The following is a 20076-nucleotide window of genomic DNA, read 5'->3' as shown; positions in this document are numbered from 1 at the left end:
ACCTCAATTAACAAGTAACGTTTGCAGAGAAGGAGAAATCACACATAACACAACTTATATGTCGAATCCAAAAAGAAATGATACCCATGAACTTACTTACAAAACAGAGAGAGACTCATGGACATAGAGAATAAATTTAGGGAACTGATAGTTGCTGGAGGGGGAAGGGTGGTGGGAAGGGATAATTAGGGAGTTTGGGACAGACACACACACACTGCTATATTTAACATGGGTAACCAACAAGGACCTACTCTACAGCACATGGAACTCTGCTCAATCTTATGCGGCAGCCTGGGTGAGGGGAGTTTGGGGGAGAATGGATACACGCATATGTATGGCTGAGGCCCTTCACTGTTCACCTGAGACTGTCACAACCTTGTTAATTGGCTTACTCCAATACAAAATGAAAAGTTGTTTTTAAAAAAAGAAATAATATCTGCAAACCATTGTTCCCAGCAGTGGGAAGGCAAGGACGTATGATAGCGGTCAGACAGGTCCCCTAGAGTGGGGGGAAGTCCTCTGAGCCCAGAACTTGCAGAGTTCCCCCAAAGAGGCCCAGAGTCACCTTGATCCTGAGCTCAGGGGTAAAAGAAAAAGCCCAGAACTAGACGTGGTCGCCCTCTTTCCCAAAGAGACGAGCCAGCAGGGACAGGGTGTGCAGCAGACAATTAGCAGGCACCCTAACAAGACACGGGGGACTGAGCCTGAGGGGTGAGGATGGCCGGTACATTGGGCTCTGCCGGCTTCTCCTGCTCCCTTCTGTGGGGCCAAAGACCTTGCTCCATGTGGCAGGCAACCCAGGAAATTCTCCCAGCAAAAGCTGCGTCACCTCCTGCCAGGCAACTCCAAAGCCAGAGGAGACACCTGCCACAGGTGAGTGGGGAGAGAGGGAAGCAGACAGAAAAAGAAACCAGCAAGACGGGGGCTGTGCCTCTCCAGCCAGGCTGCTGAATGACCTTGGGAAGTGACTTTGCCTCTCTGAGCCTCCGTTCACCAGTCTGGATAACGAGTACAAAAAAATGGGAAGCAAATGTTATGTGGCAGCCTGGATGGGAGGAGACTTTGGGAGAGAATGGATACATGTGTAAGTCTGGCTAAGTCCTTTTGTTGTCCGCTTGAAACTATCACAGTATTGTTAATTGACTATACTCCAATACAAAATAAAAAATTAGGGAAAAAAAAAAAAAGGAAGCATCCTGTGTGCACAAGGCCTGCTAAGAGGTTCCAAATTCTGGGTCCTTCATTGCAGAGTTTTAAGAGCTTTGGAACAAGTTCAGTTCAGTTCACTTGCTCAGTCATGTCCAACTCTTTGCGACTCCATGAACCACAGCACACCAGGCCTCCCTGAACATCTCCAACTCCCAGAGTCCACCCAAACCATGTCCACTGAGACGGTGATGCCATCCAACCATCTCATTCTGTGTCCTCCCCTTCTCCTCTTGCCTTCAGTCTTTCCCAGCATCAGGGTTTTTTCCAGTGAGTCAGCTCTTCACATCAGGTGACCAAAGTATTGGAGTTTCAGCTTCAGCATCAGTCCTTCCAATGAATATTCAGGACTGATTTCCTTTAGGAGCGACTGGTTGGATCTCCTTGCAGTCCAAGGGACTCTCAACAGTCTTCTCCAACACCACAGTTCAAAAGCATCAATTCTTCGGTGCTCAGCTTTCTTTATAGTCCAATTCTCACATCCATACATGACCACTGGAAAAACCATAGCCCTGACTAGATGGACCTTTGTTGGCAAAGTAAAACTGAAGTCGCTCAGTCGTGTCTGACTCTTTGCGACCCTATGGACTGTAGCCTACTACGCTCCTCCGTCCATGGGATTTTCCAGCAAGAGTACTGGAGTGTGTTGCCACTTCCCTCTCCAGAGGATCTTCCTGACCCAGGGATCAAACCCAAGTCTCCCACTCTGTAGGCAGACGCTTTACCCTCTGAGCCACCAGGGAAGTCTGGCAAAGTAATATCTCTGCTTTTTAATATACTGTCTAGGTTGGTCATAACTTTCCCTCCAAGGAGTAAGCGTCTTTTAATTTCATGGCTGCAATCCCCATCTGCAGTGATTTTGGAGACCAGAAAAATAAAATCAGCCACTGTTTCCACTGTTTCCCCATCTATTTCCCATGAAGTGATGGGACCAGATGCCATGATCTTCGTTTTCTGAATGTTGAGCTTTAAGCCGACTTTTTCACTCTCATCTTTCATTTTCATCAAGAGGCTCTTTAGTTTCTCATGTTCTGCCATAGGGATGGTGTCATCTGCATATCTGAGGTGATTGATATTTCTCCCAGCAATCTTGATTCCAGCTCGTGTTTCTTCCAGTCCAGCGTTTCTCATGATGTACTCTGCATAGAAGTTAAATAAGCAGGGTGACAGTATACAGCCTTGATGTACTCCTTTTCCTATTTGGAACCCGTCTGTTGTTCCATGTCCAGTTCTAACTGTTGCTTCCCGACCTGCATACAAGTTTCTAAAGAGGCAGGTCAGGTGGTCTGGTATTCCTATCTCTTTCAGAATATTCCAGTTTATTGTGATCCACACAGTCAAAGGCTTTGGCATAGTCAATAAGGCAGAAATAGATGTTTTTCTGGAACTCTCTTGCTTTTTTGATGATCCATTGGATGTTGACAATTTGATCTCTGGTTCCTCTGCCTTTTCTAAAACCAGCTGGAACATCTGGAAGTTCATGGCTCACGTGTTTGGAGCAAGAGAGACTGTGAAATGCTGGGTAATGGGCTATTCTCTCCAAGCCTCCTCATCCTATAAGAGTGCCTATCTTGGATTAAGCAAGAGGAAACAAGTAGAATACCTTGTCTTGGTGCTGGGTGCAAAAGGAGCATGTGAGAATGTTAGTTGGGCTTTCCCAGTGGCTCAGTGGTAAAGAAACTTCCTACAATACAGGAGACACAGGAGACCTGGGTTGGATCCCTGGGTTGGGAAGATCCCCTGAAGGAGGGCATGGCAACCCACTCCAGTATGCTTGCCTGGAGAATCCCTTGGACAGGGAAGCCTGATAGACTACAGTCCATAGGATTGCAAAGAGTGGGACCCACTGAAGCGACTCAGCACACATGCATGCAAGAAATGTTAGCAAGGGACTCCGTGGCAATCCAGTGGTTAAGAATCCACCCGCCAATGCCGGAGACACGAGTTCAGTCCCCGAGCCAGGAGGATCCCACAGGCTGCAGAGCAGCTACGCCTATGCACCACCACTTCTGAGCCCAAGAGAAGCCACAGCAGTGAGAAGCCCATGAACGGAGCTAGTGAAACCCTATTTACAGCAAGCAACAAGGGCACAGTAAAGATAAACAAATCAATAAAATTTTAAAAGGACTGGTAGCTACTGGTAGCAGAGTGATAGGGACCCAGTGCAGGCTTTTAAGCTAGGGAGAAGCAGGTCATCTCATCCTGGTAGAGGCCATTGCGGAGGCTGAACCCAAAGAGCCAGCCTGGAGCCAAAGTGACCAGAAAAGGGCTGGGTTTGGAATCTAACAGTGACAAGATGAGAATCTGGTAGGGTGCTGGGCAGGAGGGGAGGGGTTGGGAAAAGAGCGGGGCAGGTTAAACTGTCAGTTTGATGCGAGTGGGGTTGAAGGAGACCTGGCTGCCGCCCAAATCTCTGGCCCAAGTGACTGGGTGATCAGCAGGGTCACTGCTAAGCTCGGGTACAGTGAAAGAACAGGACTGAGGGTAGACACTGAGCAGGGTTTGCTACAAGGTTTGTGGGGACCTGGGCACACTCAGCAGAAACGGACACCCAAGAGGTGTGTCTGGACCCTTGGGATGGGAGTTCGAGAGACAGTGATCTTGACCAGAGAATGGGGTGGAATCCATCATTACTTGCTCACTCATCTAGGGCCTCTCTCTCCTAGTGAGTTCCTTGAGGATAGGAGGGGACCATGATAGGTTTCCCAGATGGCTCAGTAGAGAAGAATCAGCCTACCAATGCAGGAGACGCAGGAGACCCTGGTTGGATCTCTGAGTCAGGAAAATCCCCTGGAGGAGGAAGTGGCAACCCACTCCAGCACTCTTACCTGGAGAATCCCCTGGACAGAGAAGCCTGGCAGGCTACAGTCCATGGGGTTGCAAAGAATCAGATACAACTGAGCAACTGAACATGCAGACAGTCATGCGTGTGTGTGTGTGTGTGCATGCGTGCATGTGTGTGTTGCATGTAATATATCAGGCATGCAAAACAAAAAAGCGTAGGTCATAAGTCATGCTGGGATACAGCTATATTCATCACTCACCTTAAGAAGTAGAGCATCCATGTGCAACTCCCTACACCCATGCTCTTGTTTGCCCCCTTCTCCCTCTTCTCCCTCTCTGCTTGTCTGTCTCTCTCTCCCCTCTCCTCTCCCCATCGCTGAAATAACCAACACCCTAATTCAAGTCTCTATCACTCCCATGCACATTTTTCATCTTTACTACACAGGATGTGTCCACCAAAAACATATAGAATTGTGCTGCACGTTTGAAGCTTTACATATACATGGCATTCCCTGGTGGCTCAGATGGTAAAGCATCTGTCTACAATGCGGGAGACCTGGGTTCGATCCCTGGGTTGGGAAGATCCCCTGGAGAAGGAAATAGCAATCCACTCCAATACTATTGCCTGGAAAATCCCACGGACAGAGGAGCCTGGTAGACTACAGTCCATGGGGTCGCAAAGAGTTGGACACAACTGAGCGACTTCACTTCACTTCATACATGCCATTATTCTGCGTGGATTCTTCCGTGATGGTTTCCTCATGCTTGTGACATTCATCCAGGTTGGTGCGAGCTGTCCCACGTTTGCCCCCTTTCTGTGACTTACAGTGTGTGCTAAGCACCAAGTCGTTTCAGTCATGTTCAACTCTTTGCAACACTTTGGACTGTAGCCTGCAGGCTCCTCTGTCCATGGGGTCCTCCAGGCAGTGATACTGGAGTGCATTGCCATGCTGTCCTCCAGGGAATCTTCCCGACCCTGAGACTGAACCCGCGTCTCTTTTCTCCCGCATTGGCAGAGGGGTTCTTTACCACTAGCACCACCTGGGATTTATAGTAGCATCCACCAAATGGGAACATGGTAGCTGATGGATGTACCTCTATCATGAACGGATGCTTCTCTTTCCAAACTTCCTTCAGCATGCCTTAGAGTGCACCTTCAAAATGATTCCTCTGAGGTAGAATTGCAGGTGGAGAGAGGTACTCTGTCTTTGTCACCGTCTCAGAATCACTGGCCACATCTTGGGGAACACCTCAGTGAAGATGTGCAACAAGTGGTCGGTGAATCAACAAAAAAGTGAAATAGGACATGTAGACTCCCAGGGCAGGAGAGGAGAGGAACAGGGCAGCAGGCAGACGGGCTCAAAGGGAAGGTCCCTCCCCAGGTCCAGAGAACACAAGTCATCAGAGGACCAAGGAATGAGCAGTCACTGCACACTGATCTACAGGAGAGAGAAGGATCTGAGATGACTCGTGGAAGCTGGAGCAAAGTCCTGAAGGAAGAGCCTTTGAGGCAGAGAAAACAGCAAGTGCAAAGGGCCTGAGGCAGAACCAGTCTTGGACCAAGAGACCCGTGTGGCTGGGAGACAGCGAACAAATGGAGATGGCGGAGGTCAACAGGGGCTAGACTTCACAGAAGCTGAGAACTTTTTTTAACTTTTTCTTTTTAAGATTCCACATATAAGTGATACCATGCAGTATTTGTCTTTCCCTGTCCAGCTTGTTTCAGTTATCATAAGGTTCTCAAGGTAGATCTATGTTGTTGCAAATGGCAGGATGTCCTTCTTTCTCATAGTTGAATAATATTGCATTGCATATGTGTGTGTATATATATATGTGTGTAAAACACCACATCTTCTTAATCCAGGTCAGGAAGCAACAGTTGGAACTGGACATGGAACAGACTGGTTCCAAATAGGAAAAGGAGTATGTCAAGGCTGTATATTGTCACCCTGCTTATTGAATTTATATGCAGAGTACATCATGTTAAATGCCAGACTGGATGAAGCACAAACTGGAATCAAGATTGCTGGGAGAAACATCAATAACCTCAGATATGCCTCAGGGATTGACCCCATTCCCCTGTATTAGAAGCATGATGTCCCAGCCAGCGGACCTCCAAGTCCCAATTACCCATATTTTTATTTTTAAAACATTTTTTTCTTCTAAAAATATAAATTAAGTGTTATAGTTTCTAGTGAGTCTTACACAGTCACAAAACTGTTCCAGGTTGCCCAGTCTTCTGCAAGTATCAGATGTTCCAAGACTGCTATTCACTGGGAATGTCATTTCTTCTCTGTCCATCCACAAATACAGCAGAGTACTGTTTGCCATATTTGATAAGAACATTACCCATACCCAATAAGAATATTTTTGCCTCTTCATTCTGCATGCTTTCTTTTCATATTTTCTTCTAAGTTTTTGACTTTATAATCATCAGAACATTGCACCTACGAGTTAGGCAAAAACTACAGGGCACAAGCAATCAAAACCAAAGTAAACCTTAACTATTTGAAACCAAGACCAGCCTCAAAAGTCGAAGGTCATGTTTACTCAGACTGAAGAGGAATGAAAGTGGGTCATTTGTAGAGAAGTGGATGGATCTAGAGTCTGTCTTACAGAGTGAAGCAAGTCAGATAGAGAAAAACAAATGTTGGCTATTGTGGCATATATGTGGCATCTAGAAAAACGATGCAGGTGAGCTTAGTTCCAGGGCAGGAATAGAGGTGTAGATGTAGAGAACAGATCCGTGGACACAAGAGGGGAAGGAGAAGATGGGGCAAACTGTCAGAGTAGGATTGACGTATATACACTGCCATGTGAAAAGAGCCAGCTAGTGGGAAGCTGCTGTGTAACACAAGGAGCTCGGCTTAGCTCTCTGTAACCATCTAGAGGGGTGGCATGGGGTGGGGGGTCGCGAGTGGGAGGGACGCGGGGAGGGGGCGTATATGTATACATAGAGCTGATCCCCAGGTGGCGCTAGTGGTAAAGAATATACCTGTCAATGCAGGAGATGCAAGAGACACGGGTTCAATCCCTAGGTTGGGAAGCTCCTGTGGAGGAAGGCATGGCAACCCACTCCAGTATTTTTCTTTATTTTATGCTTATTTAATTGAAAGATAATTGCTTTACAGAATCGTGTTTGTTTCTGCCAAACATCAACATGAATCAGCCATAGGTATACATATGTCCCCTCCCTCTTGACACTCCAGTATTCTTACCTGGAGAATCCCATGGACAGAGGAGCCTGGTAGGCCACAGTCCATAGCATCGCAAAGAGTTGGACACAACTGAAGTGACTCAGCACACACGCATAGCAGAGTCACTTCTTTGTACAGCAGAAACTCATACAATCTTGTAAAGCAGTTATACTCCAATAAAATAAATACCAATAAATACAAAAAATGAAGATAATGATAAATGGGTACATCTTGTATAGCACAAAGCATGTTCTAAGCACACAACACACTGCTTGCAGTTGTTGTTGCTGTCTAGTCACTAAGCTGTGTCTGATGTTTTGTGACCCCATGGACTGTAGTCTGCCTGGCTCTTCTGCCCGTGGGATTATCCCAGTAAGAATACTGGAATGGGTGGCCATTTCCACCTCCAGGGGATCTTCCCAACCCAGGGATTGAACCCGCCTCTCCTGCAGCTCCTGCATGGTAGATGGGTTCTTCTCCACTGAGCCATCTTAATTTGAGTTCTCCCCAAAGCAGATTCTGAATCAAGAACTTGAGTGCAAATATTTATTTGGAAAATAATTCCAGAAGACTCAGTGAGTGTTTGGGGTAAGAAGGTGTGGATGAATAGGGATCCTTGTGAGAGCACACCCCAGAGCTGCCTCACTCAGAAGGGATAAAGTTGGGACACTCACCCAACAAGCCCAGTCCCTCACTAGCCAAAAGTCCTTCTTGGGATGCCAACTGCCAGCACGTCCTCGTTACACCGTGTGCAGGTTAACCCTGCTCCAGTGATCAGATAAAGCCTTGGTGCACAGAGACACGGGTGGGAGAGGTAAGAGATGGTCAGTGTGCTTAGGAGCTGTCCACCAAGTTGTGAGTGACACCCTGCAGGTGGGCTGTGAAGAATGAATGGTGTGTTTACTGATGGAAATGATCCAGCAAATGGGTGGGGGGATTCAGCGGCAGGAAAGAGTGGGAAGAAGTGATGAACAGCTGAACTAAGGAGAGGGGATGAGATCCAGGGTGCAAAAGAGGGGCTGGCCTTGACCAGGACCCGGGACAGCTCCTCTGTTTCCTTTCTGATTGATTCAGGATGGCTGAAACTGGGGCTAATCTCACCCTGGTCTCTGAGTTCCTGCTCCTGGGCCTCTCGGAGGACCCCAAGCAACAGCAGCTGCTGTTCATCCTCTTCCTGAGCATGTACCTGGTCACGCAGCTGGGGAACCTGTCCATTATCCTGGCCATCGCCAATGACGTCCAGCTCCACACGCCCATGTACTTCTTCCTGGCCAACCTGGCCTTCGTGGACATTTGCTTCACCTCCACCACTATCCCCAAGATGCTGGCCAACCACGTGTCAGGACACAAAGGGATTCCTTATGCTGGCTGCCTGGCCCAGATGTTCTTCTTCATCTGGTTCGCCGGCATCGACAGCTTCCTGCTGACCGCCATGGCCTATGACCGCTATGTGGCCATCTGTCACCCTCTACACTATGCCCTGTCTGTGACACCACAGCTCTGTAGCCTCCTGGTGGCAGCGTCCTGGACTGCAGCCTTGGGGAATGCCCTGACCCACACAGTATTACTGACCCGTCTCTCATTCTGCACCCACAACCGGATCCCCAGTTTCTTCTGTGACCTGAGCCCTCTGCTGAAGCTCGCCTGCTCTGACACCTTTCTCAACAATGCTATGTTATACACTGTGGGCGCCCTGCCTATCATCGCCCCCTTTGTGGGCATCTTGGTCTCCTACACGCACATCTTTGCTGCCGTGTTGAGGATCCCGTCCACGAGGGGCAAGTGGAAGGCTTTCTCTACCTGTGGCTCTCATCTCTCTGTGGTGTCCCTGTTCTACGGCACCATCATTGGGGTTTATTTCAGCCCCATGTCCTCCCACACAGCCCAGAAGGACACAGCTGCTGCAGTGATGTACACTGTGGTTACTCCCATGCTGAACCCCTTCATCTACAGCCTACGCAACAGCGACATGAAGGGCGCCTTGGGGGCCCTCATCAGCAGGAGGCCACTTTTTATTCAGTGACCACAGCATTGCGACTTCTGAGTGTCCAATTCAGCACCCATCTGTCCTGAACTTTCCTGCACAGTCCCAATCTTAGATAGTTCCTACATTTCACTCTTGGTTCATTGGTTTATTACTTTATCCTTCCAACAGATATTTATTGAACATCTGTTACATGTTACTATTGGTTGGTTACTATTTAAACTCTTTCAAGAGTCTGGCAAGGGACAAACAAACTCTCCAACCTTGTGGCGCTTAAAATGAAGTCTAAAGAATGCATCATGGTTAAAAGGAGGTGCTCTAGAAACCAGAGAGACCAGGATTCAAGTGCTACTTTGTGTTAAGGTCAGGTTAAGCTGCTGTAACACAGAGGCACCAAGGCAAAAACTCAAAGGGTGTAAAGTTTTGCAGATTCTCGGATTTTTTAGCAATAGAGTTCCTTCAAAAAACAGCAGACATTTGGTCTAGTACTTCTAGTTGCTAGGAACCATATACAGTTTTTTTTTTCCTAGCCAAACTTCTTAAGTCTATTTAATTTACAGTATTTGGTTTCTTGAACTACCTACATCTTTGTCGTTCTCTGTTAATAGTCATTTGAAATAATAGCCTCGGGGATGAGGCAAAATTCCTATTTAAACTGTTTGAGAGAAGAGAAAGTTGCTGGCTCTTCTGATCATGTGGTATTGCTGACTTTCAAAACTGGCTTGTTCTTGGGCCAGATCACCTCTTTCCTGCGATTCCTTGAGGCAAGCAGCAAGGAGCAGCCAGCTTATGGTGGTGTTCTCACTCTTCCCAATCACTTCGAGAATCACAGACTCAGTAGGCCTACGGTCTACGTTTCCGGTAGGTTACACCAGGTGACGACATTGCCAAACACTGGTCTCTGGCATAACAAGGCTCACCAGCTTTCCAGTCTGCAATCTCTGTGTCCTTGCCCCCGGGTCACTAGACGAGTGCAACTAATTTTTTATTTCTGTGATTAGAACACTCCACTTCTGATACTAATTTTTGTATTAGTTAGGATGCATAGCCTATTTGCTATATTAGGGTTTCTATAACAAAATACCACAAACTGTCAACACATGGCTTAAATAAAAGAACTTTATTGTCTTGCACCTCTGGAGACCCTCAGTCTGAAATCAAGGCACTGGCAGGTGGCTTTCTTCTGCGGCTTAAGCCAGCATCTCTTCCATGCCTCTCTCCCCACCTGGTGGTTCACTAGCTCTCTTTGGTGTCCCTGCCCTGTAGATACCTGCTTTCATCTTTACGTGTCGTTTTCCCTGTGTGCGTGTCCGTCTCTAAATATTCTCTCTTGATAAGGACACCAGTTACTCTGGATTAGGAATCTGTTGTACTCTAATATGAGCTCACCTTAACCCTTATATCTGCATGCATGGGCGCTCAGGCACTCTGTCATGACTGACTCTTTGTGACCCCCTGGACTGTAGCCCGCCAGGCTCCTCTATCCATGCAATCTTCCAGGCAAGAATACTGGAGTGGGGTGTCGTTTCCTACTTCAGGGGATCTTCCCTACCCAGGGATCGAACACGCATCCCCTGTGTCTCCTGCATTGCAGCCAGATTCTTTACCGCTGAGCCTTCAGGGAAGCCCCTTTATATCTGCAACAGTCTTCTTTCCAAATAAGGTCACATTCTGAAATATTGAGGATTAGGATTTCAACAGATGAAAATGGGAAATGGACATAATTCAATCTACGACATCTGCTAAAAACAAACCAAAAAATGACAAAAAGTAATGACTCAAACAAAATAGTTTATTTCTGTCTCGTGCAACAGTCAGAATTCTAGGTCAGTGGCTGATTCTGCTCCTTTCAAGCTCAGAAACCCAGGTTCTTTAGATCTTATTTCTTGCCTATTTCCCAGGACAGTATTATTGTCTGTAACATTGAAGCTGTGAACCCTAGGTATCAGGGGAGACAAGCCCATTATCTTGAAGCGCCCTGTACTTCTCACGTTCCACGCTGGGTTATGAAAGCGAAAGTGTCAGTCACTCAGTCGTGTTGACTCTTTGCAACCCCATGGACTGTAGCCCACCATGCTCCTCTGTCCACAGGATTCTCCAGGTAAGAATAATGGAGTGGGTAGCCATTCCCTCCTCCAGGGGATCTTCCCAGCCCAGGGATCAAACCCAAGCCTCCTGCATTGCAAGCAGATTCCTTACCATCTGAACCCCCAGGGGTAGCTGCAAAACAAGTAGGAAGGTTCTTTACCTCTGAGCCACCAGGGGAGCCCAGGGCTGTACATCAAAATGATGTGTGGTTGACAGTTACATAATCCCGATATGTGTTATCATAGTGGGTCTTGTGACCCCTGATAAGATCAAGAAGGAATGCAATCTTTTAAGGAGTTGTCTAATTAATGCTAGGAGTGTGTTGCTCTCTACAACTGAGCAGGTCCTCCTATCAGTGGGGAGGTTTGGTGTATAACACACAGTTGCGTTACACAGGTACACAGTCACAGTTAAGGGGAGAGAGGAGGTCAAAGGGCAGAGATGACTTTTTATGTTTAAATTTTTATTGTCTTGTCATAAAATATGAATTTTACTTCACATCACATTTCAAAAGAAGACTCTGAAGAGTCCCTTGGACTGCAAGGAGATCCAACCAGTCGCTTCTAAAAGAAATCAGTCCCGAATACTCACTGAAAGGACTGATGCTGAAACGGAAGCTCCAATACTTTGGCCACCTGACCCAAAGAACTGATTCATTGGAAAAGACCCTGATGCTGAGAAAGATCAAAGGCAGGAGGAGAAGGGGACAGCAGAGGATAAGATGGTTGGAGAGCATCACCAACTTGATGGACGTGAGTGTGAGCAAGCTCCAGGAGTTGGTGATGGATGTGGAAGCCTGGCGTGTTGCAGTCCATGGGGTTGCAAAGAGTTGGACATGACTGAACTGAACATTTCATGGAAGGAGCTATCCTTCTTGGGAACTCTACAGCCATCATCGTCTGATTCCTCTGGTGTGGTTTAGGGACCTGGGCATTACTTTAAGGCTCAAACAGGCATAAGCTCAGTACATGGTTTCAAGATAATTCTCTGCAACACTCAGCAGGCTATTTGCTCCCAGGCAATAGCCATACCCAAAGCTTTTTCCTGGCCAAAGTATTTGTATTGCTTGATTTACCCAGGTCTGTTTATCACCTGGTGGCTGGACCAGCCCTTGTGGTTCTTATGATTGCAAGACACACCTTAGCAACAACCACTGGGCAACTTTGTAAAAATAAGATTTCTTGCTCACAGGTCCTCAAGGGTATAGGATGCACTAGGGGCCACATAGCGAAATCACAGGTAGAGAGACAGCACAGACATGGTGCTCTGCCTTTATCAGAGTCCAAGGAGGAGGATGCCAGAGGTTTTTCAAGTTCACTCTTTATTGTCTAAATTAAAACCTAAGAATGAGGGCACAGGAAGGGAGAAGTGGGGCTACTCAAGCGGTCAGTTATCAAGGTTACCCAGAACTTTCGGAAAGGAGAGCTTCATGGAGCTGATACCCACCAAGGTTGTTAGCCTTTCCCAATCAATAGAAACTTAAAGAAAAGGGAATAGAAATTCAGGCAAGGCTTTACTGGGGCTCCTGCTGTAGCAAAGAGGGGCGAGAACAAGTAACAGTTTCCCTTGCTTGCTCAATCCCTTCATAGGTGAGCTTGCTTGGGAGCTTGCTCTTTGTAGAGGGTGCAGGAAGAGGTGCACCCAGTGGCTGGCCAGAGGGGTGGCTTAGGTGGTTTGCCCACCCTTTGGTGGTGTTGAGTGCAGGGGGCATGCACAGTGCCCTGGCTTTGCTCCTGACACCCACTTTTTGCTCCGGGCTCTTCAGAAGTGGCAGTGGGGGTTCTTTGGTCTTTTTGTACTTCTGTTCATTTGCTGCAGCTGTGCTTCCCTGCAGTCGTTCTTAACCCCATATAGCTTTGTTTGCTCTAGGAGAGGTGTGTCCAGTTGCAAACATTGCCCGCTGCAGCAAAGGGTCCCAGGCCCCAGCCTGTCTCAGGGCAGCCTTATTCCTCCTCTGGTTGTTTATCTTAGTAACTGTGTCATACAGTTGCCAAGTTATTCAAGATGGATGAATTACTATCAGGCATAGAAAAAGAGGAAAAAAAGCATGCCATTTGTGACAATATGGGCCTTGAGGCCATTATGCTAAGTGAAATAAGTCAGACAGGGAAAGAAAATACCATTTGATCTCCCTTATACAATTATGCAATATTGGGAACTTCCCTGGTGGTCCAGTGGCTAAGACTCACGCAGGGTCCCAATGCAGGGGACCAGGGTTCAATCCCTAGCCAGGGAACTAGGTTCTTCATACTGAAACTAAGACTTGATGCAGTCAAATAAAGAAATAAATATTTTTTTAAATTAAAAAAAAATCAACAAAATGAACTCATAGATACAGAGAACAGATTGATGTTTACCAGAGGCATGGAGTGAGTGGTAGGGAAAATGGATAAAAGTGGTCAAAAGGTACAAACTTCCAGTTCTAAAATAATTAAGTCATGAGATATAATGTACAGCATGTTTCATATAGTTAATAATACTGTAGAGTATATTTGAAAGTGGCTAAGAAAGTAGATCTTGAAAAGTTCTTTTCAAAAAAAAATTTTGTAAGTATGTCTGGTGATGGTTGGGTCTTTTTGCTTGTTTTTATTCTAGCTGATCATGTTAGTTTCAAGTATACCACAAAATGATTCCATTATACACGTATATGTATGTTACGTATCTGTTATGAGGTAGGAGATAGATGGGCTCCAGGTTGGACACTTACAATCAGCCAGTCTCCTCCTTGTATTTCCTGAGGCAAGAGATAGGCGGGCTCCAGTTGAGGAATTTACAACCAGCCCCTTGTTTGCTTTCAGAAATGGAAGTAACAACAGAAACAGGGTAAATAGCCAGTAAAGAATCTTTACGGGTCTCCTGCAAACATCTCAAGCAAATAATTATGGCAAAGATAAAGAGAGGGAAAAAAACCTGGTCTGAGTAAAGGATAAGGGAGACACACAAGGGCTCCTTGGAGTCAAAAGTCAGGGGATAACTCCAGACCATGAAGAGTCTTGCTCCTCCCAGAAGCCTTCACTTCAAGATCCCTCTTAGCTGAGGGGCGTGTGTGTGCCCCAGGAGAGGGTCCCAGGGTAGAGCAGGTGTGGAAGAAGAAACCAGATAACCAGCCTGAAGGAAGACAAAGACCAGAAGAACCGACCTATATAAATGGCTTAACCGCCCCTTTGCTGTGCGCCTCCTCACCAAGGGGAATGCCCCCACCCTTTCCGTCTGGCTGTGCATCTCTGCCTTGCTTCTGTCTCAGCTAAACAAGCTCTTTCTCTCTGTGCTCTCCCACTTGTTGTGCTGCTGCTGCTGCTGCTGCTAAGTCGCTTCAGTCGTGCCCGACTCTGTGCGACCCCATAGAGGGCAGCCCACCAGGCTCCCCCGTCCCTGGGATTCTCCAGGCAAGAACACTGGAGTGGGGTGCCATTTCCTTCTGTGCTATGTCTCTAATAATAAACTTTGTATCTGCATTCACAGTTCTGCCTCCACGATAAATGCATTTGGGGACAAATATGCAGAGAAAATTGTCTTTTAGCTTGTAGCCTTTGCTGGTCTGGTGGCTAGGATTCCCGGTTCTCGTCCAGACTACCCAGGTTCAATTCCTGGGCAGGGAATTAAGATCTTGCTTCATGCCACTCCTCCCTGCTGCCTCATTGAGATCAGTAATACATGTATATCTATATTGTTTTAATTCTTTTCCATTATAGTTTATGGGGATGGTTGTTAACTAGACTTATTGTGGTGGTCATTTGGTAATACATACAAATATGAAATCATGATGTGCACCTGAGTGTCACCTAGGATATGTTATTTCACCCTCTAAGCTCCGGTTGTCTCACATATAAAATAAGGGTAATAACACCTAGTGTACAGGGATGTTGCTGCTGCTGCTGCCAAGTCGCTTCAGTCATGTCCGACTCTGTGAGACCCCGTAGACGGCTGCCCACCAGGCTCCCCCGTCCCCGGGATTCTCCAGGCAAGAACACTGGAGTGGGTTGCCATTTCCTTCTCCAATGCATGAAAGTAAAAAGTGAAAGTAAAGTTGCTCAGTCGTGTCCGACTCTTCACAACCCCATGGACCGCAGCCTACCAGGCTCCTCCATCCATGGATTTTCCAGGCAAGAGTACTGGAGTGGGATACTGTTAGGAGGAGTGAATGAGATAATATGGTTCATGAATGACAGGCAAGCAAGGTGATTTTAGGTGTGGAATGAGGACTTTCTTGGAAGTCCAACGGTTAAGACTCCACACTTCCACTGCAGGGAGCAAAGGCTTGATCCCTGGTAGAGGAACTAACATCCCACGTGCTATGCATCTTGGCCAAAAAAAAATTTTTTTTAATTTTTTAAAAGTGTGAAAGAGATAAACATATTTTACTTAAATGTAAATCAGGAGAAAACACAATTGGCACCTAGAGCCTGCACTATGTTGAGGCCAAAGAAGTTATGTGAGATTATTTTTAATTGTCATATGGTAATAATATGGTGGTGGTTTAGTCACTAAGTCGTGTCCGACTCTTGCGACCCCGTAGATTGTAGCCCACCAGGCTCCTCTGTCCATGGGATTCTCCAGGCAAGAGTACTGGAGTGGGTTGCCATTTTCTTCTTTGGGGTATCTTCCCAACCCGGGAATCACACCCAGGTCTTCTGCCTTGCAGGCAGATTCTTTACCAACTGAGCTACAAGAGGAAATCAAAACAATGTAAACAAGTGTTTTACAACCACAGTCCCAACAAAGAATACCTAAAAAGACAAATTTCATTCCCTTCTCAACAGTTTGTCACTTCACTAATCATTTCTAGTTGGAGACACTTTTTTTTAAAACTTTTTGAAAGACGTGTTTGTTGAAATGGGATTTGCATTCAGTAAAACTTGGTTGAAGTTTGACAAATGCAGTCATCATCATAGTTAAAATGTAGAACAATTCTTCAGCCCTATAAACTTAAAAAAAATATTCACATCCTAAAAGCTGAGAACTACATTTTACTGGGTGTGAGTTTTTAAGATAGCATCTCAAGTAACCCTGAGAGAACTGCTGTGAAGAAGCGAGGGGGGAGCCAGGATATATAGAAGCTTTGCAGTGACGGATAGGTAGTCTGAACATCAAACGGTTATTGTTGATGAAAGAAAACCAGGCATGTCAACTTAAGGAACTTAGAGCTTTTCTTTGTATGGGAAGATGCAAGAGCCTGAGCTCACTGAAGTCATTCATTTGATAAACACCTTAGCTATCGAGGGCCAGGATCTTGGGTTTTCACATCCTGAGTTCCTCAGGGCTCACCGTAGGGAGTGGCTGCGGTCTGATGGCTGCTAGATGGCAGCTATTCTTTCCTTCCTGAGTTCCCTTAGAGCTCACCAGATCATGTTGGAGGGCTGTAATTGCTGATGACTGTGACATCCTTTGTTTACCGATATGGCAGGCAATATTCCATTTATAAGCCCCCCCCAACCCCCACCCCAAAACCCTATGCAACCAACTCTTCCCTGCTTCTTAGGAATCCAAAGAATTTTTGACAAATCCCTGATTTGTCAAAGGCATCAAGTTTAATCATTAAACTGATCTACTACAGAAAAAAAAATTGTAAGCACAAAAAACAAGTTTTTAAAAGGATCCTTTGAAACATACAATCCTTAGCATAGTCAAAAGAATGGAATTTAAATATAACCTTTGTAAATTAAAGCAGGTGACAGACTTGTCTTAAGACAGTGGTGGGATAAATAGCTAATCTAGTTATTGCATCCTTCTTCAGGCTGGGGTTGGTTGGTAGAGAAACTATTTTAACTAATGGAGTTGAATTCTACAGAAATTCTCTCAGGGACAGATACACATTCTTAGATATTTGGCACCTTCTCAAAAGTTCACCCTGCTACCACCGTGAAAGGACAAATGATAACAAGCGGGGTCCTGTGGGGTTCCTGGGCACGAAACCTTTCTGCTTACAGGAAATAGCCTTCATTCAGCCTCCAGCACCTTCCCCGAGGTCCAAGGTGCAGATTCAATCTGTTTCTAATTAGGGAAGAGAGGAGAGGCAAGACCAGAGAGAAATAGTCAAGAGAAACTACAGTACAGCTTTGGGGAAAGGCCCTGTCTCTCCATCAGTGGATACACACACAGTATCTTTGAGCTGCTTTGCAGATACTGAAATGCCCTCCAGGTGGGAGAAGTTAAGAATGGTTTGCTGCTCACAAGCACATAGACCCCAGACCAGTTGGAACCTGAAGGTTGATGATGCTGAGTTCTACTTACCTAACCCCCAACCAATCAGAAAAATGTGCACACAAGCTGATCACACCCTCTTTGAACCATTACTGTAAAACTTCTCATTATCCTCTCCAAGTTGGGACACATGATTTTGAGGGCACTAGCTTGCTATGGCCCCCTTTGTGTGGCAAAGCAATAAAGCTGTTCTTTTCTATTTCGCCCAAAACTCTGTCTCCAAGATTTAATTCAGTATGGGCTTACAGAGGCCAGAATTGGCTTTACAAAGAAAGCAAATCATCTATTCTATATATATCGCTCATCACATCTTGAGATACACCTCATCTCCTTGGAAAGCTTCTTTCAAGCACCAGCCTTGAAGTTTGTCAGCATCTTAAAATTAGACTAAATCAAGTTACAAGCCGCTGCCGAAAAAGATCTAGCTGAAGCTGTTATGTTAAGCTTTGTTTTAACGTTATTGAAGTGTGAAGGTGAAGGTGAAGGTGAAGTGGCTCAGTCGTGTCCAACTCTTTGCGACCCCGTGGACTGTAACTTACTAGGCTTCTCCGTCCATGGGATTCTCCAGGCAAGAATACTGGAGTGGATTGCCATTTCCTTCTCCAGGGGATCTTCCAGACCCAGGGATCGAACCCGGGTCTCCCACACTGGAGGCAAACGCTTTAACCTCTGAGCCACCAGGGAAGCCGTTGACTTATAATCCTGTGTTCAGTTCAGCTCAGTTCAGTTCAGTCACTCAGTCGTGTCCGACTCTTTGCGACCCCATGAATTGCAACATGCCAGGCCTCTCTGTCCATCACCAACTCCCGGAGTTCACTCAGACTCAAGTCCATCGAGTCAGTGATGCCATCCAGCCATCTCATCCTCTGTCGTCCCCTTCTTCTCCTGCCCCCAATCCCTCCCAGCATCAAAGTCTTTCCCAATGAGTCAACCCTTCGCATGAGGTGGCCAAAATACTGGAGTTTCAGCTTTAGCATCATTCCTTCCAAAGAAATCCCAGGGCTGATCTCCTTCAGAATGGACTAGTTGGATCTCCTTGCAGTCCAAGGGACTCTCAAGAGTCTTCTCAACACCACAGTTCAAAAGCATCAGTTCTTCGGCATTCAGCCTTCTTCACAGTCCAACTCTCACATCCATACATGACCACAGGAAAAACCATAGCCTTGACTAGACGGACCTTACTCGGCAAAGTAATGTCTCTGCTTTTCAACATACTATCGAGGTTGGTCATAACTTTTCTTCCAAGGAGTAAGCATCTTTTAATTTCATGGCTGCAGTCACCATCTGCAGTGATTTTGGAGCCCCAAAAAATAAAGTCTGACACTGTTTCCACTGTTTCCCCATCTATTTCCCATGAAGTGATGGGACCCGATGCCATGATCTTCGTTTTCTGAATGTTGAGCTTTAAGCCAACTGTTTCACTCTCCTCTTTCACTTTCATCAAGAGGCTTTTTAATTCCTCATCACTTTCTGCCATAAGGGTGGTGTCATCTGCATATCTGAGGTTATTGATATTTCTCCCAGCAATCTTGATTCCAGCTTGTGCTTCTTCCAGTCCAGCGTTTCTCATGATGTACTCTGCATAGAAGTTAAATAAGCAGGGTGACAGTATACAGCCTTGACGTACTCCTTTTCCTATTTGGAACCAGTCTGTTGTTCCATGTCCAGTTCTAACTGTTGCTTCCTGACCTGCATACAGATTTCTCAAGAGGCAGGTCAGGTGTTCTGGTATTCCCATCTCTTTCAGAATTTTCCACAGTTTATTGTGATCCACACAGTCAAAGGCTTTGGCATAGTCAATAAAGCAGAAATAGATGTTTTTCTGGAACTCTCTTGCTTTTTCCATGATCCAGCAGATGTTGTCAATTTGATCTCTGGTTCCTCTGCCTTTTCTAAAACCAGCTTGAACATCTGGAAGTTCACGGTTCACGTATTGCTGAAGCCTGGCTTGGAGAATTTTGAGCATTACTTTACTAGCGTGTGAGATGAGTGCAATTGTGTAGTAGTTTGAGCATTCTTTGGCATTGCCTTTCTTTGGGACCGGAATGAAAACTGACCTTTTTCAGTCCTGTGGCCACTGCTGAGTTTTCCAAATTTGCTGGCATATTGAGTGCAGCACTTTCACAGCATCAGCTTTCAGGATTTGAAATAGCTCTACTGGAATTCCATCAGTTGCTGTCATATAGCAAAGTAATTCAGTTATGCTTATATATATTCTTTTTCATGTTCTTTTCCATTATGGCTTATCACAGGGTATTGAATATAGTTTGCTGTGCTGTGCAGCAAGACCTTGTTGTTTATCCATTCTTTATATAACCTTTACCTCTCCTGACTCTCCATCCATCCTTGCCCCACTCCTCCCTCTTGGAAACCACAAGCCTGTTCCTACATCTGTGGCTCTATTTCTGAAAAGTTCATTTATGTTAAAATTTAGGTTCCACATATAAGTGATATCATATGTTTTTTGTCTTTCTGACTTAATTCACTTAGTATAATCATCTCTAGGTCTACCCTTGGCATTATTCTATTCTTTTTATGGCTGAGTAGTGTTTTAATATTCTAGTTAGAGACACTTTGGAGCAGAACAGAATTACTTCCATTAAGCATCATCCATCC

General features: G+C 45.8%; 1 protein-coding gene across 1 annotated transcript; it reads left to right on the top strand.

Moving 5' to 3' along the window:
• The first annotated feature begins 8262 nt into the window (after window positions 1-8262).
• LOC128051122 (olfactory receptor 1361-like) lies at window positions 8263-9210 on the top strand. Its single transcript, XM_052643612.1, has one exon. It carries the CDS (start codon window positions 8263-8265, stop codon window positions 9208-9210), a length of 948 nt encoding a protein of 315 aa, XP_052499572.1.
• The last annotated feature ends 10866 nt before the right edge of the window (window positions 9211-20076 follow it).

This window comes from Budorcas taxicolor, chromosome 7 (assembly GCF_023091745.1).
Source record: "Budorcas taxicolor isolate Tak-1 chromosome 7, Takin1.1, whole genome shotgun sequence".
In the NCBI taxonomy this organism is placed as follows: domain Eukaryota; kingdom Metazoa; phylum Chordata; class Mammalia; order Artiodactyla; family Bovidae; genus Budorcas; species Budorcas taxicolor.
The sequence above is the reverse complement of the archived record's forward strand: the minus strand, read 5'-3'. Positions and strand labels throughout refer to the sequence as shown.

Excerpts from the sequence above, each read along its gene's own strand:
- LOC128051122 (XM_052643612.1), top strand. The coding sequence starts at position 8,263 with ATGGCTGAAACTGGGGCTAATCTCACCCTGGTCTCTGAGTTCCTGCTC.